This window comes from Mesitornis unicolor, unplaced genomic scaffold (assembly GCF_000695765.1).
Source record: "Mesitornis unicolor isolate BGI_N332 unplaced genomic scaffold, ASM69576v1 scaffold4881, whole genome shotgun sequence".
Classification (NCBI taxonomy): Eukaryota; Metazoa; Chordata; class Aves; order Mesitornithiformes; family Mesitornithidae; genus Mesitornis; species Mesitornis unicolor.
In genome coordinates, this window is record NW_010164324.1 from 1 (window position 1) to 25,606 (window position 25,606).

At 40.5% G+C, this 25,606-nt stretch overlaps 1 protein-coding gene across 1 annotated transcript in view; it reads left to right on the plus strand.

The window, feature by feature from the left end:
• Positions 1-2,304: 2,304 nt before the first annotated feature.
• PIKFYVE (phosphoinositide kinase, FYVE finger containing) overlaps positions 2,305-25,606 on the plus strand; it is a gene marked incomplete at its 3' end in the record, with an annotated part of 56,520 nt that continues 33,218 nt past the window's right edge. The window contains exons 1-9 of the mRNA XM_010194263.1: positions 2,305-2,483; positions 4,024-4,203; positions 10,575-10,693; positions 13,371-13,542; positions 14,247-14,454; positions 16,831-16,920; positions 20,151-20,289; positions 22,958-23,115; positions 23,967-24,078. Of these exons, the coding sequence (XP_010192565.1) occupies positions 2,312-2,483; positions 4,024-4,203; positions 10,575-10,693; positions 13,371-13,542; positions 14,247-14,454; positions 16,831-16,920; positions 20,151-20,289; positions 22,958-23,115; positions 23,967-24,078 (1,350 nt within the window). The remainder of the gene's footprint in view (positions 2,484-4,023; positions 4,204-10,574; positions 10,694-13,370; positions 13,543-14,246; positions 14,455-16,830; positions 16,921-20,150; positions 20,290-22,957; positions 23,116-23,966; positions 24,079-25,606) is intronic.

The following is a 25,606-nucleotide window of genomic DNA, read 5'->3' on the forward strand; positions in this document are numbered from 1 at the left end:
GGTGGAGAAAGTGGTGCGGCCAGCGTGGCTCCGGCGCGGAGGCTGGGAGCGAAGCGTGCGTGATGCAGCTGCGTTTAAATTGGGACCGTTCAGCTTTTACACCAGGGCTGTGCTAGCTAAGTGCCTGGGAGTCGCATCCCAGTGACAAGGAGTGCCTGGCCCCTGCTGGCTCTGAGCGGTTGTGGTCGGTTTTGTGGGGTGTGGGGTATCACAGAGCTGAGGAAGATGTAGTCTGGCTTTGTGCTTTGCTTTGTGATTTCACATAATATACAAAAAAGTGACTATTTCTCTGTTTCCTGGGGGAAGGGAGGGGGGTAAAGGAGTATTTTAGTGGGAGATTTAGAGTATTTAAAGAAAGGGTGACGTGCTCCATAGCTAATGTGCAACACAGAAGATCCAGATCTAGAGCTAATGTCAAGTATAGTGCTGCTCTTTTCAATCTGTTTTAATTAGGCTAGTACTGCTATCACAGAAACAGCTACTCTGATTTTTTTTTTCCCCTTGAAGCCAAGGTTTATTTTTGCAGAATCATATATATGATGTATGCAAGTTGGTCTTCCTTGTTTTTTTTTTGTTGTGTGTTTTTTTTTCCTTTTCTTTGTCTTGCTAGGCTATAGCCAGTTGCTGAGGGTGAACAGTGTCCTATAAAACTTCTGTTTGACTTCATAGCGGCATTTTTAATGTGGTAGTGCATGTGGGAGCACAACCCTGTTGTACATTCAACAGTTAAAAAGCAAGTTATCAGTTGCTTTAAGTATTGAAGAAACAATTCCAAATTTATCTGAAGATATGCTCTTGAAGGCATTTTCCATGAACTTTGGTGTTTAAGCATGTTCAAATCATCTGTTGTTTGAATTATATCACTGAAATACACAACAGCAAAAAATACCGTGACTTGCAGGGACGGAGGATGTGGAAGCATTCCAGGCTGAGGCTCAACCTTGCGTAAAACACCTGGCCAAAGGTTCTCTTGAAACTTTGATTGAAGTATCTTTGTTTTCTTTCTCAAGGATATGTGGATATCAGGAGAAACTCTGAGCTAAAGGTGCTTACTATACAGAGCAACAAGCAGAAGTCCACTGAGAAGTCATATGATTGACTTGCAGTTACCATCTTCTGTGCATTAGTTGTAGGAGTGGTCAAACCTTGCCACATGAGCTGCATGCAGCTTGAGAGCACTTTCAGTGTCACTTGTCAATCATGTGGGTTTTCTCTGGACTGCATAGATTTTTAGTGTGGCTTCTTGGAACTTGGAAGAAAATGTTCTAGTCAGCAAAATACGCTTGTAGTTTCTAGGGAGCAGATCTGGAAACTGGTATTTCATAAAGAAGCATGTATCAGCTGCTAAGCAGGAAGTAGACTTGTACAGGATTTTGATTCTTGGCAGGGGTAAAAGTTAGCCTTCACTCGCAGACTCCTGCTCTGCCTAACGTTTCACTAAGGCTTGCTTAAACAGAGATGAAGGTAGTAAGGACTTGAGCCTAGCAAGCCAGAAATGCAGGCTTAAGTGAGGCCAAGTGGAAGAAATCAAGTTTGTATTGAGGTTAAGGAATATATGCTGTGGGAAAGTATGAATCTTGGCGGTATGAAGGCTTTGATACACAGCAAGTAGATTTAACAAGTATGTCTTCCCCTGATATAGAGTGTAATTTGGTTTTTTTTGTTTGTTTTTGCCTTAGTGTAGCTACTCTTGAAAACAAGGAAGTTTAGAGGTGCGAGATATGACAACAAAAAACCCACAGTTTGGGTTGCTTCCCTTGTAACTTGCACAAAGCTCTGTGTTGTAGTGTGGAGAGGAAGGAAGTCGTGTGCCACCAGACCTAATCTTTCAGTCCTGCTTTTGTTTGCAGTTCATTCTATTTCTCATTCTGAACTTAACCTGGCCAGATAGGGAGTATGTCTTGTGCTTGCTCAGGTGTACCTGTCTTCAGTTTCCATGTTACAAGGACTGCAGAAGTCACAGCAGTGACAGCTTTTCTCTTGAGCTGAAATTAAAACTTTGTGATACACATGCAGAGTCTCTGAAAACTTCAGGTTCCCATAAGACAGCAACCGGAGTGTTGTGTAGTATAGTACAGTGACTGTTTATGTACTTCTTTTGCTCTAGATGTTTAACTAGGAGTTCTGAATTTCCCTCTGCAGAGATGCTGATCTCTTGCCAGTGATTAGGCAGGGGTCATGGACTCCTACCTCTGACACTCTTGGCCTGTGCTAATAGCAGATATCTATGGTAGGTTGACTGAAGATGTTCTGTTTCATCACTATATATATATATAACGCATGTTGCTGAACTCTTTCCAGGTCACGTGAAATGGCCGCAGATGACAAACGATCTCCAACGCTGGACTCTACCAGTGATCTACCTCATTCTCCTAGTAGTCCATCTCATCTCACTCACTTCAAACCCCTGACTCCTGACCAGGATGAGCCTCCTTTTAAATCAGCCTACAGCTCTTTTGTAAATCTTTTCCGTTTCAGCAAAGGTAAGTGCTTGTGGGAATGTGTGTGCATGGATTGTGCATGCTGTCTGTTTTATTGATGCCCTCTGCTGCCACATAAATGTGTAAAAACACTTCGATATAAGAGCATAATGTCAGACAGCTGGCCAAATGGATGGCGAGTCAGTTCTTTTTTGAGGAACGTTGCATCTTGCTTTTGGGTGACATAGTAGAGCTTGGCTGTGGGAGAAGATAGCCAGCATCTTGCAGCTAGAAATCTGTGGCTGCCTGTGAAGGTCAGACACAAACCAGTTGACAGATAATATTGTATAGCTTCTTAGCTGAGCGTCTGGATTTCCTTTGCCATTATGAAGTTTTTTGGGCTCAAAGCAGGAGTTACCATCTGCCTGCCTATATAAGCAAAATGTGTGCCTGTCCTTCCAATGCAAGTTCTTACTCCAGGCTTCCTCCACTCCACACCTTCCTGTGCATCTTATACCTTTAGTTGGGTCGCAGCTGAGCTACAATAAAGCAGGGTATTTACAGGAAGTCCATGCTTAATTTGCATGGCTTAGGTGTTTCCCATCAAGAGGTCTGAAATGTTGTGAAAGTTTTGTGTATTAAAAAGTATTACTTGATTTTGGTCTTTGTGCTACATGTACCATGAAACACTTGTATTCTCAGTAGTCAAGCCCTTAAAGAACTATGTTTTTCTTTTTTGTTTCAAAGAAGTATACTGTGAAGAGTGGTGAATGAGTGCACTTTGGTTTTGTACAAAAACTGTGTGTATCTCTGCTGGAGATAGCAAACTGGTGTTTGCTGAACTTTTGTTTAGTCTGTTCTTTATCCTGCTCTGCTAAGTATACTTCTGCAATGTTTGGGCTAGGGAAAAAGGGCCAAGATAGCTTTTTGCATAAGCAGACTGATCTGTTCAGGCTTTTCTTAGGCAGAATGAAAAATAATTACTTGATATGACTGCTATTAGTTTGCATAGTAGAATATCACCTGTCATTAATTTCTTGAAAGTAACATAACATGTGGTCAATATTTGCTTCAGTTGTTTTTCTCTGACAAATGTAGCTGGAGTCAGCAAAGTATTGTGTTGAAAGAATGGGAAAACAACCCTGAAACAGCACATGAAATGGGCATGTTGCTGGAATCAGTGAGAACCTGTCTATACTTGATTTTCTGACAAAAGACTACGGTAACTTTATTGTGACCTTGGTACTGGCTTCTAACGTAACTGAAAAACTCTTTTCAGGGCAGAAGCTGATAACTGAGTGTAGCTATTCCGTATAGCAAGAATAATTCATGCTTCCCGTTTTCCTTCTAGTTTTTTTTAAAAGACACTTTTCACATTAGGGATGTTTCTGAAACAGCCTGAGCCTTGACAGATAGGTTCTGCGTACTGGCCTGTTTCTGTTTCATATGGTACTTTTCAGACTAAAAATTCATGTCTTTTGCTATGTGTAATCATGATCCAAGTGAGCTATTTATGAGAGTATTTTACCTTTAGTTTTGCGTGCACTACTGGTTTTCTTCATCATGTCTGAGCAGTGTGTTTTTTGCTTTTTGTCAATTCCAGATGATGGCCGGCTTTCATGCCCGGCGGAGAGAGTGGAGGCAGGACAGAGTGATCCACAAGTGTTGAGTGGTGGCTGGTCCAGTCCTCAGCATCCTACCAGGGCTCAGTCTCTGAGGTCACCAGTTCCTTACAAAAAGCAACTGCCTGGTGAACTGCAAAGAAGATCTTCTACAGGCCTGGGTAATTTCAGCTCTTTGTGCTACAAGGGCATGTTGTACTAGCCAGTCTGGGATGCTTCAGAGTGAGGTGGAAGGAGGTGAACAAAGGTTCATTGACTATCTGGATTGATAGCAGAATTTGGTATCAGGCTATACTGCTTCTGTTAGTGAGCTTGCACTTTAACCTCAAAAGCATGTTCCCTCCTTCCAGCAGGACATTGTTGTTGGGGCTCTGCTGTTTCAATTACAGAACAGTCTGGAACAAAAGAGGCTGCCAAAACACATCCAATGTCTTAAAGTCACTTGAACCTTGATCCTGAAAATTTCTGCTTTGTTGAGAGAATTTAGTTGCTTAACAGCCACATGCAAGCTATAACTTCAGAGCTTAGTCTGAATGGCATTGATGTTTGTGTCTTCAAGGGAGTTATAAATGCAGGTTTTTGCTTGTAGCTGTTTTGAGGAGAATTGAATAGAAACTTGTGTCTAAACCTATTTTTTTTTATTCCTAAGCTTGGAACTATTGCCAGATGCCATACTGAATCTCTCTTAGCAGGAAGGGAAATAGAATGTGAATTCAAAGGTGTGACTGTGCAATGGCTTTATGAAGATCTGTAAAATCTAGTAAGTAGATTGCGGGGATCTCTCTTGAGATCTGCCTGGTTACTGTTGGCTGTTTGTAATAGCCTTGAGCAAACAGCTAAGCTGGGTTAAAATTCTGTGCAAGACAGTATTTCCAAGACTATGGTACCTAGTAAAAACAAACAAGATCTTAAATGTTGTTAATGTGTATGGGATTTTTAGAAAGATATCTAGTCTTGGTAACCAAGCAGAAGTCCAGTACAGATAACTAGCATTTTTATGTGAGTCATTTGCATGCTGTCTTAGCTGAACATCAGCATCTTCCTCCTTGTTCTCTAGTACTGTTTGTACTATTCAGTTGTATCTGTCACAACAAACCTATTAAAGTGTGGTGCTTGGTGGTGTGGGGTTTTTCTAAATTATTTTAAAGCTTTTTCTCAAATGCCCCAGGTACAGCAGTGTGCTCTTGGCTGATTTAACAATTTGCTTTACTTCATTCTTAGTTAACTCTCTTGTAAATCACTTGGAAATTACCTGGTTACAATTACAGGTTAGAAATGTTTAGATGAGGTAGGTTGTATGGTACTCAGAAGGCAGAAATAACTTTGCTGTTTGACTTCCATTGGTAGGAGACAGTCAGGAAAATGAGACTAAGGTGTCAGGAAGGATCTGTTTCTGCATTATTCCAACTCCTTTTCAGAACCTCCATTCATGTCCCTGGGTTTGGATGAAAGTATGCGTAGAAAAATGGGATGATGAATCAGCCTGGAAAGAAGTAAAGTTAGACCAAGCAGGAATTGCTGGCTTTTTTTGAAGAGATTTTTGTGATATTGGGTGTTGAGTGGCCTTGACTCACTGTTGAGTGTCTTCCACCGAATAACCTTGGTGCTGTAAGAAACATGAATTCTGTGTAGTGCAAGTAAAAGTGTACTGGATTAGTGAGGAGGTTTCAAGTGGGGGGGGGGGTTTCAGGTCATCTCACTGTATTTTAGGAGGGGAAAAATACTTGCATCTTCCCTCTCCAAAAATCAGGTGTTGCTTTTTTTTTTTTTTGAAGCAAACTAGAAAATGGATTTTCATGCCTTCTTTTGTCTTAAAAGGTGCTGAATAATCAGCAAGAGTTCTGAACATGAAGCAGAAGAGAATTATATTTCTGCCATTGCAGCTGATGCTGGGCTGCACAAATAATCTTAGAAATTGTTCTCATAGCTAAAGAATGGAAAGTATGAAAAGAAGTTATGTGATTTACATAAACACCTGTATAGGTAGGTCAGTTCACCCGCTCAGTTCAGTGACAGTGATGTGTTTAATATAGTTGAGGTTTCTTGTAACCTTGTGTCTGCAGGCCTGTAAATGTCTCTCCAGGCTTGGCCATTACTCAGCTACTTCTTAACATTGGCAGGTGTAGGCAGGAAAATGTGTAAGTCCTTCACAAAGGTCTCTCTACCCTACTTGAGTTGTAAGTATCATGCTAAGCTTAAGTAAACAAAAAGGAATAAATAAATAAACAAATAACTAAATAAAAGGCTGCTGGTGCCTCTAAACAGCGATTGAATGAAATAGCTCCTGAAGATGCTGAGTGCTACCCCTTGTCTGTCCATTAACTTGCCCTGTCTGCACAGCAGATATTCTCATTGCTCAGGGACTGTGCTGGCTCACAGCTGCAAGTGCAGACAACATGGAAGGATGATGGCTTTTGTGGGAAGCCGTCTAGCATCAAAGAAGTAGGATTTCAGTTGTGTGCTTCCCTTCAGGACTGCTTATACGAAAACGTTGTTATAACGTCTTACTGATTTTTGTGAAAATAGCAGCTGGATGTGCCTGGCTTACATCAGAGGTGCTTTCTGGGTTGTACGGCTGAAGGACCAGTGCTGAGACTCTGCATTAGCTTCTGTGACCTCCCTCTTGGGTGATCTGTTGCATCCTCATGTGCTGGAGTAGGGTGCTGGGAAGCCGGTGTCACTTCTACAGAGGCAGTGGGCCCAGCTGGTTGTACTGGACTCTGTGTGTGTGTGCGCATGCGCACGTGTGCTGTCACCTGAGTCCTTTCCAGGTGCTGGAATTAATCAAAATAGTCTTGTACTGAGATAATGTCACAGCCTGCAGATGCAGTTTAAGGAGAACTGGAAGTGCTGACCAATTGGAGAGGTAGCATTGGTAGTGAAAGCACTTTCAGCTTATTACCCTGTCATGCCTGGTAATGCTGTTAATGCTAGACAATTGTAACAGACTGGCAGTAATGAGGAATGGCAAAGGAGCTTAGTCAGAGTAAGGAAAGGCCAGTGATCATATGAGGGGGAAGAAGGCCTGAGGAAATCATGTGCTGGTTACTGGGAATCGTAAAGGACATGACTTATTACCAGAGCTTCTTTTCTATTGAAAAAGGTTTTGGAAAATGAAAGTGCATGTTGTAAAATGAAGTTAAGGACAGCTTTTGTACTTTCATGTCAGTACTTTGTATAGACGTGATGTTTGAACTGTGATAGTGAATTTGAATATGAAATTATATGCTTTGGCAGTGAATAACTACAAAGTAATTAATATTGATTTGTATTAGCAAAACTGTGGTATCCCTGATGGGGGTATTTGTTTATTGTTGAAAATGTGTGAAACTTGCTGTTGTACCTCTTGTGTTACCATAAGGTCAACTGAAACTACCATTAAAGTTGCAACAAAGTAGTTCTTATAGTGTTTTTGACTTGTCATGCACTGTAAAATGAATGCTAAAATACATAGGGTCATGAAAAACTCTGGAAAAATATATTCTGGTGATTTAGTAATTGATGATGCAGAACAATTGCACTGAGCAAATCTTTCTGTAGCCTGAACTCAGCAGAGTGTACTGAGTAATCGTAGCTGGAATGGTATTGCAGGTTCCTTCTCAGTGATCACAGTTCAGGTGGGGAGAGTAGGAAAAGGAGGAGAAAAACATAATATGTCAGAGGTTGTATAGATTTTGCCAAGAATTAGCAGCCATGAATACATATGAAGGATGAGGGTTACTGTTGAAATATGAGTTTAGTGGGTTTTTTTGATCTATAGGAGTTAATTTCTAGCTTAAGAAGGATAAAGAGTTTACTAAATTGGAAATTCAGATGGAGTTCCTCTGGTATTTTGAAGTTTTGTTCAGTGGACATATAGATGGAAAGGGAATGGATAGGAAAAACACAATTGCTGCATGAACTGGTTGTCCTGGAAAGATGTGTTCCACACCCACGCTGGTGTGTTACATTGAAGGGCTGAGATGCAGCTGGCTTTTGTTTGTTAAATGCAAAATTGATATCAAGTGTAAAATGACTGTCTTGTACGTGCATTTGGCTAGCGAAGAAGAGTGAATGGATGAAGATAGAGTTGTGGACTGAGAAGGTATAAGAACTCTATATATCAAAACCATGAGGAAGCTGTCATCACTTCCTGTAGTTGTTTTTGTGCTGTTTGGACAATAACAAGCAAAAATTTCTGGAATTATTTGGTTGTCATAAAAGATTGAATAACACTTAAATAAATTTTAATTTAATTTTAAAAACCTAATTTCTTGTGTGTAATTTTAATTATGGCTGGTGAGGTGTGTGTGGGTTTTTAGTTTGGTGGTTCTTTTGTGATGTTTGTTGTTTTGTTGTTTGGTTTTTTTAGTAGCATATTGGCTGTTTCAGGAGCAATGAAAATGTGACTAGTACTTATGTGTGTGGTCAACCCTCTTGATGTTAAATCAGAAGAAGATGCAATAAAAAAAAAAAATCTCTTCGGAGTTGCAGCTGGTGGCATTTGGGAAAATGATATGGGCAAAGCAAGAAAAATACTCTTTTAGTTTCCATGTTTGTGGAAGGGAACACAAGTTTTGCAGATTTAATGGTGAAATAAGGAAATAACAGCTACAATGCTGAAAACAGACACATCTGTAAATCATGCATGCATTAACTGAGAAAATGGCTGTGGTATTTATATTGATGAAATTTGGATCAGGAGTAAGAGTTAACCTAAGACTGTTACATGTGAATTCTTTTGTAGGGCTGGTGATTTAGACACAGTGTGCCCTGTACTGCAGGAACGATAACTTACATTTCTCCTAGAAAGGGAGAAATCACATGATTGAAAAGGAAACGAGTCCACTGAATATTAATCTGGAAATTGGTCAGCTTCTCTAGTATTAACAGGTTAGCTATGTGGGCATGCTGATGGCCTGCTTTTTCTGATGTAGGTGACATACTTTTGATAATTGTTTTATGTTACACAGAAAAGGGCGTTTAACAAAAGAACCAGTGTGGAGTTACCTGTGGCCTTTCCTCAGTGCTGTGTATGTTTGTATTTTGGGAGTCACTTGCCTGACAAGATTTTAAAGTAGTTAGGCTGGAGGTCTGATAGTAATTTTTTTAAATTGGAAGCAATGTTTCTGGAAAGAAGATAGTCTTGAATCAAAAGTTATGGCAGGAAAGTCTAGGATGTAAATGCAGCATAGATTATGTGACAGAAGTAAGAAGGAGCCAAAGCTTTCTATGGTATTATCAATGTTTTCTTGAAATATTAAAGTCCCTTTAATTACCCTAAAATATTCAACTCGGTACTGTCCGAAAGTGTATTTATTCGATTTTATGGAAAAAGTAAATTCCAAGTGGCTAGCCACAGAACTGGGTTTAAGCACTCTAGAATTTCTTTAAAATCATCTCCTGTTAAAGATTCTTTGTTGTACATTGGTCATTAAGCAGCTATATGTGGTCTGATTAACTAAAAATATCTACTAAGAACCAGAAGAGGAGGTGTGGCATCCCACAGTTTTAGTCACAGTCCTCTAAGGGTTTCATTACTCGAAGGGTTTTGATCTTCATGGAAAGGAGTAGCCTTGTTGTTACTGCACGGCAACAGTTAACACGAGTCTGCTCACACTCTCAGCATTCCCGCTGACATCAGTGATATCTGGAGCAGTAAACAGAAAGCAGCCATGTCTGTTTTTCCTGTGCTAGGTGGAATCAAAATAAAATGCTAGTCAAATGGAGAGCAGTGAAGCTGGTAAGAAACTTTATTCAGAAAAGTTGCTTATGTAGATAAGTGACTCTGAAAATGTTTAAATGTCCAGAAAGATACGGCACTGTTTGTGTACCTTTCTGGGGAGAAGGATCCTATTTATAACTTGTACAACAATGCTTGAAAGGAACCTAACAATTTATAGGAAATAAATTAACTGCATTACCTTTTTATTCAGGAGTTTCTTTGCTTCATTTGAAGAATGACTGTATAAGTTCTTAACAACTTGGCTTTTTTTCTTAGAATATAAGAAAACAAAAAAAAACCCTAAAAATGTGAACTTCTAGATGTATTTTATTCTTAGCTACTGTTTTTAATAGAAACTGATCAATTGACTCATGACACTTGCTGTAATCATTTATAAATAAGTTCAGGTTAAGGCATTGACTTATACCAGTCCTAGAATGATTGGGAATATTGTTGCAATTATTTTGTAAGTATTAATATCCTAGAGGGCATTCTAAAATGACACTTCAGTGCTTTCTAAAAGATTATTACAAGGTTCATACCGTAGGTTGAAAATAACTTCTTTAAAATATGTTTTTATTCTCAGAGGGCTTAAATTTGCTCTTTTAAATTCAGAGGACAGTATTTAAAATGTCAGTCAAAGCAAGCTACCTGGCATGAGGAGCTCCTTCTGGGGGAGAAGACTACAAGGGCAAGAAGTGATACACGCTGTAACTTTGTAATGTGCATACATATGTAAACATTTCTCCCTCCGTTGGGTTTTTGCGTTGTGATGTGAATGTTGATGTATCATGGAAGAAATGAATACTACTCTCCCTTCCCTTCCAGACAATCGAAGGAAAGTAGAACCACCTCTTGGAGGTCATGATCCTCGAACTGCAGTTCAGTTAAGAAGCCTCAGCACCGTTTTAAAGCGCCTCAAAGAAATAATGGAGGGGAAGAGCCAGGTACTTCTGAGGGATTTGTACGCCAAACTATCTAGAAAGTGAACTGTTTACTGGGCTTCTCTGAGTTTCATTTTAGATACATCATGGGGATTTTTAACTGAAAAGTCTGATTTTAGACTGAAAAATCATTGTGTGAATGCAGGGGAAACAATCTAAGTTGATGCTGACTTGTGACATGTCAAACATCTGTTGTCTTGTGTGAGAGAAACATTGCAGTTGCTCAGCTTCTTGGACTTGGACCAGATACTCTCATTTTAAACTCCTTCCTACTTCTGTATTACCTAACCTGGTATTACCTGATGATTTTCCCCCTTGAAGGCTAACCATGGGCAGGTGAAACACATTGACTGTCACAAAGAGTAATGAGAATTCTGAGGGTTAATTGAATCTGTTACTTACTGTGGTAATGATTGGTCAGCAATGTTTGCTTGAAAGGCTTGTCCTGTTAATCAGTTTTGATTCAGGTGGATAAGGGTCTAGTTGTTGCTACCAGATTTCATCTCTCTCTGCTGTGTTGAACCATGCCTTTAAGAGAAGGATCTAGTTGAGAAAAGAAGTCACAGCTATTTTTGAGTGATGATGTAAATAGCTGTGTCTGGGAGCAAGACACGAAAGGCAAAAGTACATTTAATTAAACTGAATAAAGAGGAAAAAGGCTTTTGGCTTGTTAGCTTTTACAGGTGGACTTTGAGTAAACTCACATAGGTTTCCAGTGCTATTCTTGCCTGGGTAGAAAGTGTGGTATTTTTGAGGGTGAAACAAAAGCCTTTCATTGCAGTAAGGAGGGCATTGAGTGTGGCCCCTACTAATATTTCAGTTTGTGGCAGCTTCTGAAGGCCCTGGAGATGTTTGCACATCTTTGAAGCCACTGAAGAAGTGCTCAATCAGACAGGATACAGCAGTAAATGAATATGTCTGGATCTTTCTCTGAAAATGTTATGTTGCTTGTTGACATGCTGACTTCTGTACAAATGGTAATGTATCACTGCCCTTGACTGCAGCCATGTCTAGCTGGAGTCATTCCAGGCAACAGTTTCTTCTTACTATGGAGTTAGTCTGTCTCTACAGAGCAGAGACTGTTGTAGACTCTTTACTGTTGTAGAAAGCACGTGTCAGGTCCTGGAAGGTGCTGCTTTAATCAACCTGTACTGCTAATGGGGCCAGACTTCTGTTCTGAGTGTCTGTTCAGACTTCTGTCACCAGCAGTGGCCGGGTTTCTAAACACTTGGTCATGTGCAAATGGGGCAGAGACACTGCTGCTTGGAACAGCCACTCTCTATGTGGCAGAACCAGTGACTTGGTTTATCATGCAGAGCTGCAGTAAAACCTGTTAATCAGCATTCCCTGTAGTTTTGCAGCAGTTCCTTGGCAAAGCTCTTCACTGCATCTTTCCCTGCTTGAAGCTTAATGTTTGTCTTAAAAATTTCTAGACTTCCTTGAACATTAGACTGCCTTGGGCAGACTTTGGCCTCTTTCTGTTTGAATTTTCTTGGGTTAGGACAGCAGGAAATTGTTGCCTGGTTGATCATAGCTGTTTTGGTCTCAAAATTGGTATAGCAGCTATGTCAAACTTCACTTTGAACATCCAGAAATAAACCCCAGTTCAGAGAATGCTTTTTTTTGGTTATGTGAAATTCAGAATACGACTCACCTTTCTTCTTTGTGTTTATTCACTCCTCAAGTTATTTTGAGAAAATTCTTTTGGCACTTTCTCTTCCTATAAAGCTCCAGAGCATTCAGTCCCTCTGAAAGGGTTTATTGCCAGAACTGAACTCTAGCAAAGAGTGTTTCAGTCAGAGCTGTCACATGACCGTTAGCAGTTGTCTTAATCCATGGTTATTGTAGCTGGTGTGGTCAGAATCATAATTGAGAGATTTGTCTTGGTCTTTTATAGGTACAACACCAAATTGAAGTTTTAACTCTTTATTTTCAAGTCTTAAAAACAAGACAAAAAATTTGTGGCTGCACTCATGCTGTAAATCAGTATATCATATCTGTAAATCAGTAAAACATATCTGCTGTATGTGTATTCCACAGTTGTCTTCACATAGTAGTTAACCTGGAATTTTGAAACATCCATCTGGGACACAGACTTTTATATCTGTTTACTGAGGTTTTTAAGAGTTTGATCATATAGCATAACTTTTTACATGTATCTATAATTCTATCAAAGTGCATCCCAGTATTAGCTGTTGAAGTGATCTTCCTGCACTGTTAATTCCTGATAACTTGATTTACCCCTAGATAACAGCTTCAACTAATGTGTGGGGTTTTGTTTGTCTTTTTTTTTTTTTTTTAAACTGTACTGGTTGAGAGCTTGTCGTGTGCTAGAGGCAGGGAAGAGCAATCAGTACTTCATATGTTTGTTTCTTCTTGACCTTTATCTACAGCTCATGATAGTTTTTCTCTGCTTTACTTCTATCTTTGATCAAGAAGGCAAAGGCTCACTAGATTTATTCTCACAGTTAAGAACTCTCTCAGCCTTCTGGCCCCCTATAAAACCACACAAAAAGTGCTTTTTGTGCATGTGTGTGCTTATACAGAAGAGTGTATGCACACACAGATTTGAATATATGAAACTGTCCTTTTCATATGTACAGTCTACAAAGCAGTCATGAATCTAAACATGCTTTTTTTGTTTACAAAAAAAGTATTTATCTCCTGCCTTCCCTTACAGGACAGTGACTTGAAGCAGTACTGGATGCCTGACAGCCAGTGCAAAGAATGCTATGACTGCAGTGAGAAATTCACAACCTTCCGGCGGAGACACCACTGCCGACTTTGTGGGCAGATCTTCTGTAGTCGATGCTGCAATCAGGAAATCCCTGGAAAGTTCATGGGCTACACAGGTAGCGTTTATCTGTTGAGAAGCAAAACATTCTCTGTGTGCTCAGCCTTGTTTGGATTACTGCATTTTAGATTCTGGCTTCTGCGAGAGAATGCTGTATATGACTAGTGGGCTTAGGAGTAAGCAAAAAGAATCACAGGAAGTGATTCTACCAGTTTCTTCATGCACAGTGGTGAGTTATGCCATGCTTGTTTACTTTTACCAACACTAAGTCCATGATGCCAAAACAAATATATCAACTATTTAACAAGGATGTTCACTACAAGAAGTGTGCTCAAGTAAAAGTTGCTCTTTGTAATGTTAGTTTTAAAATGTAATGAGCCACGTGTTCTAATTGAGGTTGAGAGAAACTCTTTCAAATACCAGTTACCAAACTCTTGATGGACATCAGCTGGTATGTCGTATCTGGCTGGGTATTGTTGTACCATGATTTCAGTGTGCACATGTGCTCTCTTTCCTTGCCACCGCAACCTGTCTTTCTCTTACCAATCATGTGTTATGCATCATTTGACTTGGAGAAATTTTCCGTGTGTGTAATTATCTGGAGTTTTGCTCTTTAAGGGAATATGAGAACTAGACTTAAACATGCAAAGAGGTTTTGAAACAGGAAATCCTCCTTTTCCACCACTACACACCTCTGATCCAGCAGGAACAGAGTACTGTTTGTTCCTGTTCACTTACACTTTCTGGTTCTCCTTTCCGTAGGGGATCTCCGAGCCTGTACCTACTGCCGCAAAATAGCCTTAAGCTATGCGCACTCCACAGACAGTAACTCCATTGGAGAGGACTTAAATGCTCTGTCAGATTCTGCATGTTCTGTGTCAGTGCTGGATCCTGGCGAGCCACGCACACCAGTTGGGAGCCGCAAAGCTAGCCGCAACATCTTTCTGGAGGAGGATCTCACATGGCAAAGGTAAAAATTTTAGAATGGCTTCATGCTGAGCTCCAGAATCTTAACTATGTTTTCAGGCTGATACCTGCCTAGACAAAAGCTGATAGTTTCCATCTAAGAAACTTAGAAGTATAGCTTCTGTAAAAAGAATCTAATCCTGTGCTTGCTTATAATATTCTTCTCTTCAAGTTGAAATGTGGAATCTTTTCTAGTGGAGTTCTAAATTATTTGCAGTTCTTCCTTTAACCTGTTGAATCAGTGATTCTCTACCAGTGACAGAGCAGGTTTTTAGTTTCAGAGTTTAAAAAGACAAAACCAAAAAAAATTGAACCACCAATGTATCAAGAGGCAAGTCAAAGTAACACTGTAACCAAAACAAGTAACAAAGTAACCTGTCAGGTTTTGGATTGAGTGTGAGAATATAACAGATACTGTCTGCGTAAATAAGAGAGAAAGTGGGATTGAAAGGACAGCTGTAAAGGTTCTGTGATCTCCTTTCAAAGTATTTATTTTTATTGCTCCTGAATTAAGGGATCTTTATTTTTGGAAGACGAGTAAAAGAACACTGCACTTCTTAAGTGCTCTGCAAGTTAGTTTCTGAGGACCGTCATGTAATTTAATGTGGAAGGAGGAAAAAAAAATCTGTTGTGGTGTTTGTACTAACTTTCCAAAAAGCAGAAGAACAGGCAGGTGTGAAACTACTGAGGGCAGTCTTGAGTCAGAGCCTCTCTTTAACTGATGGGTAATGTTAGTGATGTGTGCCTCTCTCAGCAGATTTCTTCTACTGGTTCTGATAGTATTAAAAGAAAAACCTCAAAAACAACCATCTTCAGAAAATGCCATCGCTCTTGCTTTGCATGTTGCTTTTCAGAGTATGGTGCTCCTATATGGAAGTAATTAAATAATCAGCTTTAGGCCTAAATAAAGGAGAGTACTTCTGGTTTAATGTCATCATGTAAAGCAGCAATGTTGCAATGTTTGGGCTAAATACTACCAAATTTTGAGTTAGGGAATAAGTTTGTGTGCTCGGATGTTAGTATCTTTATTATGGCAATTCAACAGCTTGTAGACATGAACATGTAAAGAAAGTATTTATATCTTTATTTTGGTCAGCTTGTAGCACTCAAGGAAAATACTTCTTATTCTTGAAAGGCTGATAACACTTTCTGTACTGGAACACTTAGTCTTAATGGGAGACACTGAGTAAACACAGGCTGCTTTTGCATGTGAAAGGGAAAGAGAGATTGAGGTTAGGTAGTTTATTGTTGCTTTAGGAGAATTAAATTTTTCTTTGGTGCTTGTTGCTCTTAAAGTGTAAAACTTTTCAGTGGGCTACTGTGCTTTTTAATACTGCATTTGGTAAGCTTCTGATTGACCTTCAGAGGTTTAAACTCAAGACTTTGAACTTAAATGACACCAGAGAGCAAAGTGGCAACTCACACCTTCATAATGGAAGCTTTTTTAAAAAAGATTTTAATATGTGGCTTCTGTGTGAGAAGTAGTTTTCTTCAGAAGAAAACTTTCTTGTTGAGTCTTTTCCCAAAATAATGTGTCTGAGATAAGACTCTTGCCTCCCCTGCTGTCATATGCTGCAAGGCACTGAGAAAAGCATTTAGGGAAGTGGTGCTGTATTTACTTGTCTTTTGTTGCTCTGCTCTTTGAGCAGTTGGAATGTAGAGGCATCAGCTCCTGCTTTTAACTAACTTGAAGGGGTGTGTAATTTAAAAGTGTATGAGTGGTGTACTCAGGTACAGTTGTATTGTGTACATTTTTCATGAAGAGCATTAATCATGCTAGTAACATGTCTACATCCAGAACACAGCCAGTATGGCTGTATCAGTTGGAGTGTAGTGGCTTATATCTGATACAGTTTTGCCAGTAGGAGTTTATATTGATGGTATCTGAGCACATCTGCTCTCCTTCCTCCTGAGGTGGAAGGAAAAGGAGGGCAAAGGTGATCAGGGTAAACAGTTACAGAAGATTGTCAGGACATCTTGGTAAAAGCTGTCTAGCAATAGCTATAGATAACGCTGCTTGGATTGCAAAGATGAAATGTCAAGGAGCTGAGGGCAATGCCTCTACCTCCAAAGCATAGAATAGCAGTGTGTAAGGAATGAGGATGTGTAAGAAAGGGATATAGGAAGGCAGGAAAAGAATTGGAATGATACTGTGTTGTGCAAGACTTAAATCTGAAGGGAGAAGACCTTGGGCACTGTCTTTCAGATATCATTGGCCTGCAGATGGGGAAAGATTTCACTGTTCCTTCATTGATTTAACAATCGTAGGTGTGAATGAGATGTAACATTATGATTAACTGTATTCTAATTCCAGCCGTTCTGATGCTGCTGCGTGTGGCAAATCTCTCAAACATCTGTAACATGCTCCTTTCTCTTGCAGTTTGATTCACCCAGACTCTTCAACTACCACGTTGTCTGCACGCCTTGGCTCTGTCCAGGAGGATGCAGGGAAGTCACCAGCTAGGAACAGGTAAACTAATCATAACTAATCATTTTCTATTCTGGATGCATTCTTAGCACACTCTTCACTGTAAAGCCTGTATTTTGGGGCTTGCTGTTTCGTGTCTAAAATGGGACACCCTGTTACCCATATGTAATGATGAGGAAAGACCATTTATGTACATACTCGTATTAATGAATGTACTACTTTTGAGGAACCTGTAGTTTGCTGTTGAGTCAGTCAAATAGAGGTAGTGGTGAAGAGGACAGAAAGGGAAAGAAGTGACTGACAAAGGTAGAATTCTGAGGAAGATGAAGAAAAAGGAGTAATGGAGGATTGGCAATGGGAGGCAGAGACTGAGATTGCAGAGGAGCAGAGGTGTAGTGTTCATTTGTTTTGTGGGTGCCTCCACACCCCTCTCCTCTATCTGCTCCCTCTGCTCTTCCGTTAAGTTTAATCTTGTTTAAGTTCTCAGGCTTCCTTAGGCTACAGTCCCATCATAGGTCTTTATGCAAGAGTGCTGGAATGAACTTGGAAATGTTCATGAAAGCTTTAGTATAAATTGTGAATGCTTGAGCTTAATCCGACTAAATAGGCTGGCATTAGAAGAACAAGTTTTTTCCACTTCACAGTGCTTCTGCTGTGGTTCTGGTTACATAATTCCATTATACTTAAATTAGAGAAGTAAAGGTGAGGCAAGGATATGAGGAATGATAATAGAAAAGATAATAGAAATTTCAGTGTTGGTGTCAGGAGACTTCTTTGCATTGGTGTTACAAGAATTCAGAATGTTTAGCAATTTGGAGGGATCTGGCAGGACCAGCAAAGACTTGGGAACTCAGCTGAGGAGAATGCTGGGTGTGCCTTTCAGGGAAAGGACTGTTTGGAGTCTTTATCTTCTGTGTGATGGGAACAGTTAGGAGGAGATGCACACTGTGCAGCTGAGAACCAAAGATCTCATCTAGGGGGAGTAAAATACTGGTGAATAAACTAGTACCACTAATCAATTCTGGGAAAACATGGCAAGGAGTCCAGAGTTAAAAGTTCAATGCTAAATAAATGCAGTGACGTCAGGAAATGTCTGAAACCTTGAGGGTGCTCTCCTGTTTCCTGTTTGATGTTGTCTGTTTTAAAAGGCCTTTGCTGTTTGCTCACACATGCAGTAGTAGGAGGGTTATAAGCTGGACCTGGCAGCCCAAACTGTTCATTCAAGTTAAAATTTAACTCTCTGGCTATTCATGGTCTCACCATAGTACTTACCTGTTTGGACTCGCATTTGAGAAGTAATGATGAGGTGTAAGCTATCTGTCAAAATTCTGAACCTGTGGAAACAAACCTATTGGCCTCAGGCTAAGCAATGCTAGCCTTTACATCTCAAAGAAGCTATAGATGTTTCTTTGAGGCAAGCTTGACCATGCCTCTTTCTAGATGAGGTGAAGTAAAAAAGATGCAGGTTGAGCGCCTTTAGATGGGGATAGAAGTTACTTAGTGTTGTTTTCTCTGTGAGTAGGGGGTATGTGTTGTTTTTTTCTCAGACTGAGTATTTATGGGGAAAAAAACCCAAGAACAACAGTCAGATGTTGCAAGTGGAGGGATACAAACTTCTTCTTTTCAGGTCCTTCTAAAGGTTAGAGATTTTAATTGCAAAATCTTTTCTAAAAACAGAGCAAGGGATAAATACAGTGAAGTCCTGGACATAATTGGTGATGATAAAGACACCGATACGAAGTCTGACTTCTAACTCTTGCTTAATGCCCTTTTACACCAATTTAAAATCCCTGCTGTGTACAGTTAGGTGGCACAGTTAAAGTAGCTTTTGTGAAGCAACTGAGAGGAGTGCTTAATGATAGACTTTAATGTCAGTCTCATCTTCCACATAAGAATGCTTTCTGTTAAGCTGCATAACTCTGCCAGCTCTAATTTTGTTTAACTTGAGAGCATCTGAACAGTAGGAAACTGGCAGAGTTTTAGCCTGCCTTGAATGCCTGATGTGACAGAAAGGTTTGGCTTATCACCCCTAGATGTATATGGCTGTAGTGCAAACATAGTTTCCTTTGATTCTGCATAAATGACTAAAAATGACCTAAGTAAACCCCTTTATCAGCCCAGTATTCCTCCTCAAAAGACAGAGGAGGAAAAAGCAGTGATTTTGAGACTATTGTACCTTCAGTACCTACTTCCATGCAGTACAAAAGCTGAATAGAATGGCATTGCTATTTCATGCCTGGTCTCAGACACATCATCCATTGAGAATTCCTGGGAATAATCAGAGTGCCTGTTAGCCAGTTGGCAAGCTCTGTGAAGTTACCTGAGTTTCATTCCAAAGACTAGCGTCTGATAATAGTTCTCATCTCTGAGAATGCTGCAAGCCTCTTGAGTCAGTTCAGCATTGTCATTTTGAGCTTCCCTGTTGCTGTACGCAGAAGTGTTTTCCATCCTCACTCCTTAGAAGCACTGTTAGTATGAATAGCTTACACTGCATGCTTTTTGCTGCTGCGTGATGACAGGTTGCACTCTGGTTATTCAGAGGTGTAATCTAGTTATGGGATATTGGAGCAGAAGATATCTGGAACTTCTGTTTGCATTTGTAGCTTTGCTATAGTTATTGCAAAATGATGTGTTTGTACTGGAGTGCATAGCCAGCATTTCCTAACTGATGGGCTGAAATCAGGTGGATGTGCCATATCACAGTATAAAGAGAATTGCTAGCTGGAGTGGCCTCCAGCTTCAGCAGACAGTTCAGCCATCCCGGGTGCAACAGGTGCTCACACTTCCAGACTCTGCAAGCTGTCAGCCATATATTTCAAAGAGCTGAGGAGGAGTTTTAAATGGTTCGAGGAGAGAGAGAATCTCAGTGCCCTGTTACAGGGATCCTGGTGTTGGGTGCCCTTGCTGGCATCTGTCTTACCTCCAAACTGCTGGAGCTTCTAATTACCCAGCATCCCATCCCTTTCCCAGTGTATTCAAATGCAGACATACATGAATTGCTGTGCCTAAACTTAGTTCTAACTGCTTCCTACAAAGAGCTTTACAAAAAATTATTGTTTAACTTGGATGTTCCACAGCAATACACTTGATTCCCTAGGGATCCTTTCTTCTGCTTTGACAGAGGAGGAAGCTTTAAGCAGTAAGTCTGTACTAAGGAGAGAGAACAGTGTGACAGGCTTAGATTCCTCTCTAGCATTTTACAAGATCAATGCCTGCTGTGGTGAAGCAACGCACATTGAACACTTATACTTCAATTCTCTCTTCTGCTACAGATCAGCCAGTATCACTAACCTGTCACTGGATCGATCAGGTTCACCAATGGTGCCCGCCTATGAGACTTCTGTCAGCCCTCAGGCCAGTCGCACACATGTGAAGACAGAGACCAGTGAAGATGAGCGCAAAATTCTTCTGGTACCTTTCAGACTAATGTTTGTTTTGCTCTGTAAAGGCAATGAAGTTTGCCTTTCTTGTTTCATGCAGCAGGAGTATCTTGCTGCCTTTAAAGACTTTTGTCTGAGCACTCGTACCTGGGCACCTTCTCCAGGTGGTGCAGGGATGGAGAATATTGATGCTGCTTTGGATACTTCTGTCTTTCTGAAACAATTCCTAGTTTCATGTGGTGTTTGCATAAAGGTGTTTACAGTTTTAGTTTTGGGAAGTGTGTTACACAGTGTGGACTTGGTGTATGGTAGCTTCTTCTGGGTTAAACCTGTCATGGTTGCAGCTGTAACACAATTACTGGATTCTGTATTTCTCCAAGTTCATTTTTTCCCTGTCATAGGCCTCATAATTGGAAACTTTAAATGTCTGCTTCAAAATGGTTACACCATGAGGAATGAGTTAAAGCTGTTACAGCGTATTGAGCCAAAACATAACTTAGCCCCTCCCCTTGTTTGCAGAATAAATATAACATTTTATAGAAGGTTGTAGTGACGCACTTGTTCGAAGAAAAATCAATGCGCAACAGTGTTCTGTGTAATCCTATTATCTGCTCCCCACAGAGCAGTGTTGTAGGTGGCAGTTACTGTACAATGTTCAGTAGAAAACAGAGTTTCTTTTCTTTGAGAAAGGGGAAGCATTTCCAACAAATGAGTCAAAAAAGATGCAGAGAAGGAAAGGGAGTGTTTTTTCACACGTTAAAAGATTCAAGATAGCTCCTCGTTGCCAATTTAAAATTAGGAAGGCTAATTTCTGTTTTGCTTGGCATTTGCCTCTTGTCTAGAAAATGCATAAAACTATTCCTGAAGGTGCAAAAACACTAGTTCCTGTTCAGTTGCACAACTCCTTTCCAGGGTGCTCTGTAAATTGATAACCATGTGAGGGAGAAACACTTTTAAGGCACATCTTTATACCACCCTGACCTGTGTGTGTATGTTAATGGAGGAAAAATTAAATTAAAAATGCTATGAGCGCATCTTGGAGCAAGATAATCAAGTCCCAGTGCACTTCAGCTTCATGTTGTTTATTATTTTGTCTCCTTCCTTGAGGAAGGAGAAGACTGATAGTATTGCTTCTGTTCATGTAAGAGCAGAAGATGCATTGTCAATTAAGGTAGGATTTTCTGTGAATTCCCACTGTTTGTTTAATGCCCTTAGCAAGTGGAGCTGAGTCTATCTCAGGAGTTAATTTAATGCTTAACATACTCCATTCAGAAGACTAATGAACTTAGCTTATGATATAATAGACAGGGAAAGATGGATGTACACTGGGGTAAGCACATCTGTGAACTAGAGGTCAAAATCCTTGAATTGAAAAGATTTGCTGTGTTGTGCCAGGTTGTCCAGTTTACTGAATTTACCATGTGTATTAAGGGTAAAGTACAAGGCAGCTGAGCTGTGGAATTCCTAGTTGCATCAAGTCTTGTGATCCTGTGACATGTTCTGTTACTGATCCATTTGACTATATACCTTGTATGGAAAGGGAGCTGCTGGCATTGGTTTTAGGATAATACCCAGGACAGCCACTACTGGAAATAAAAGCAGAAAGCCAGTCCAGTAACAGAAGTGGAGCAAAACTCTTAAGTCTCAGAGCACCCTTGGGAAAGTGCAATAATGTGGGTCTGGCAGTTAACTGGAAAGCTGAAACCAGTTAAAATTTAATTAAACTTTGTTTTGTTTTGTTCCTCAGTTACACAAAAATAGAATGAGGCATTTGGGAAAGTGAGCTGCAGTGTATCTTTTCCACCCCTTGGGGTGCTCTGTTACTCTCTCAAAATAAGCCCAAGTCTCAGTTTCTACTCTGCAACTAAGAACTGTGCTCTGCAATGCCAGAGTGCATGTGGGAAAGCAAAAGGGGCCGGGTGCTGAGAGACAGCTCGGTTTGGATGGAGCATAGCCTACACAACAGTTGGTGGATGTGCTTAATAGGCCAGAAAATAAGTTCAAGGTGTAGGCTGAAGTGTTCCAAGTGGTGAGGAGAGGAGATCCACAGACTCAAAACTGGTTAACTGAGTTGAAAGGAGTACATACCGTTTTTGCTTAATGGCTAAAGCTAGCAGTCTCTAAAAAAACCTTGATACTGGACAACAACTAAAAAAATCCTCTATAAGTAGTGATATCCCAGAACTTGAACATAGCTGTGTGTGTTGGTGTTCCAAGTACTTGCTTTATATCTGGTCTTGGTAATGGACTAGTATGCTGCACAAAGATGAGGTTGAGCACAGATTATATAGAAAAATCTTCTTCCAAAGGATGAGTTTTCATTGTTCTCTATATTTGCACACACCACTTGAGTTTAAGAATAGGGTGTAAGAGGGAAGTAGTGGGGACATAAGTAAGTTTTACGCAGTACAAAATCTTGCCACATTAAAAACAAACCCCTCTTTAACTCTGAGGGTACCCACTTTGTTTCTTCCTTGTTCTCAACTTTTTTTATATAAAGGAAGGATATAAGGAGCTGTTCTCATGTCTGTTTGCTGTTTCTGTTTGCACCTTCACATAGGTTGTGCAGAATGGCTTACATTCTATGCCTGTTTGTAGAGGGCTCTTGATCTAGAAGCGGATCTGAGGGCCCAGGTTAATGCCCTTGAAACTAGTGCTGAGATCAGACTAGTAAGTAACTTGCACACCTCCTTGTCCAGGACTCAGTCCAGCTGAAAGATCTGTGGAAGAAAATCTGCCATCACAACAGTGGGATGGAATTTCAGGACCATCGCTACTGGCTGCGGACACATCCCAACTGTATTGTGGGAAAAGAGCTGGTCAACTGGCTCATCAGAAATGGGCACATAACTACAAGGTAACCCTAATGCTTTAGGATGGCAGATGTCTTCTGTTTCTGTGACAGGAAGTTGTGAGTTTTAGCTGTTATAGGCTACCTTAGACTGCAGAGATAAATAGACCCTTTTGCAGAGCGATGAGAAAATTCAGAAAAAATAAGAAAAATGCAGGAAATTCAGGTCTCTTCTTTAAAGCCTACCAAAGCAGGTAGGATTCTGACTCCATGTGGCCCAAAACAACAGGACACAGGGGGCCATCTGATTTGGGAACTGGTGTGGGAGGCAGCTTATGGGACAAGTATCACTCAAACAGTCGGAGAACAGTGAATATATTACAAAAACCGTCCCAAAATGTTCACTGATACTCCAAAGGGCAAGACTGTCCCTGGGACCAGAAATCAATAATAGTGTTTGATAGCTAACTTTTTGGTGGGCCTGGCAGGCTCTTAACCTTGTAATTGAGTATAAAGAGTCTGGTGTATTTAACTATGCGAGAAGGGGATAAAACAAAGATGGTTCTTAAGTGCAGAGCAACAGCCCTCACTCAGCAGAGATGCTCAGTATGTATAATTCAAGTTAACGATATTGGAAGAGCACAAAGAGTATGTCTTAATCATCTCTTGGACACCTTAGCTGAGTTCAGAGTACTGTCAGTCTCTTCATCCAGCTCCATACTTGAACTAGTACACTCTGCTGCCTCTCCACAATATTTTAAATAGTGTGTGGTCAGACATGGCAATGGGATACTGATGAGTCAAATACTGCATAGTAAATGACTTTCCTTCTGTAGGATGCTTGTACCATAATCAGTGTTTATTTAGAAAACTTAGAAAGAAGACTTAGAAAGCCATGTCTATTCTTATGCTTCCAGGGTCCAAGCCATTGCAATAGGACAAGCGTTGGTTGATGGACGCTGGCTAGAATGTGTCAGTCATCATGATCAGCTCTTCAGAGATGAGTATGCTCTCTACAGACCATTACAGGTAAAAGGAGTAGGAAAGCTATGGTTCTTACTGGGTTTGGCTGCTGACTAGAATCTTTTCTAATCCTGTTCTTGGCAGCCGCTGTATGTTTTCTAAATCAGAATTCTCTGTACAGATAATTGGGGTCCAGGCCGTTTTTTCCTTAGTGTTTGAAAACATGAGGAACCTGTATCTGTCCAGAAAACTTTGGTGCTGTTCTGGAGGATGAGTTGTTACACATAGTGCTGCCTAAAGTGGAGGAAAGGGTCTTTAATCTGGGCCAGTGCCTCTCATGGTGGACCTCTTCCACAGAGGCCTTGGAATGGCACAATCTGTGCTTGTGGCAGCTGTGCTGTCATGTTCAGCATCTAGAATCTGTGTGCAATTACTGATGACTGAGGCACCATGATCTTCTGTTTCAAAACTTCTTCTTTAAAAATAAACTTACAAAGGATGGATATTTTTAGATATACAGTAGTGGATCTTCTTATATATATTGTCTTGGTAACCTTCTTCTAATCTCCAGTGGTGGCAGTAATAAAGAATTCAGTACCTTAGCCACATGATGCAAGATTGGCAGGACGTTTTTGTCTTGCCTATTGTCCCCCTCTACTGTCCCCCCCAGATAAGACTGCCTAGCTAAGGAGGAGGCAGGGAACCAGTGACCAAAGGTGCTATCCTGCTGTATGTCATTGCAGTCATACTTGCTTAGACGTAAGAGCAGTCACTGGCCTAAGTGACTGGATTGGTTTTTTTTAACTTGAGCAAGATACCTCTGTAGTCTGTCTGATCCTGAAAGTATTCAGTTGAGTCTTTTCCATGTTCTGCAGCTTCTCACAATAAGGAGTGGCTCAGCTGTGCCATGGACCTCAGTCAGAAAGCTTGCAGTGATTAGGATCTTGTCTTCCCCATGCATTTCAGCTCTTGGCTGCAGTCACGTGGTCTTCATTGAGATTGTGCTGGCCTTCGTCTGGCATCTCAGCTAATTAACTGCCTCAGTTTACTAGTAAAATCTTGTCCTTTAACTAGCAGCTGCTTGTGGATCCCTGTTTATGACTAAGGGGCTTATGTTATTCAAGATTTAAAGCCAATTCTTGTTCTCCTCAGCTGAGAGCACTGTCTGATCTCTTTTCTTCTGGATGAGAGTCAGGAGAAACAGTGTTGTTGACTCAGCTGCTTGCTGTGCTCACTGTAGCCAAAGGAATGATAGTGAGGAACTTCCTCTTGATGTGACTGGAGACATTGGGATGACTGACAGAAACTGCCTAGATGCTCTCCAGGTTCTCTGGCACTCTAGCCAGGCTTTCTTTTTAACACACTAGCCTCAGCTAGAGCCTGACTTGAGTTAGATTGTTTGAGCTACTTTTGTCAGTCACAGAATTGCTCCAGTAACTTAGAATTAACCTCCACCAAAAGCTGCATGTGCTGGTTTCTGGGCAAAGGATGTGGTCATCACCCACCTTGGTTGGAGATAACATTTTCTGTGGTGACAGAAGATATGCAGTAGATTAAACTTGTTCTTCAATGCCACTTAGTCACAACTGGTGGG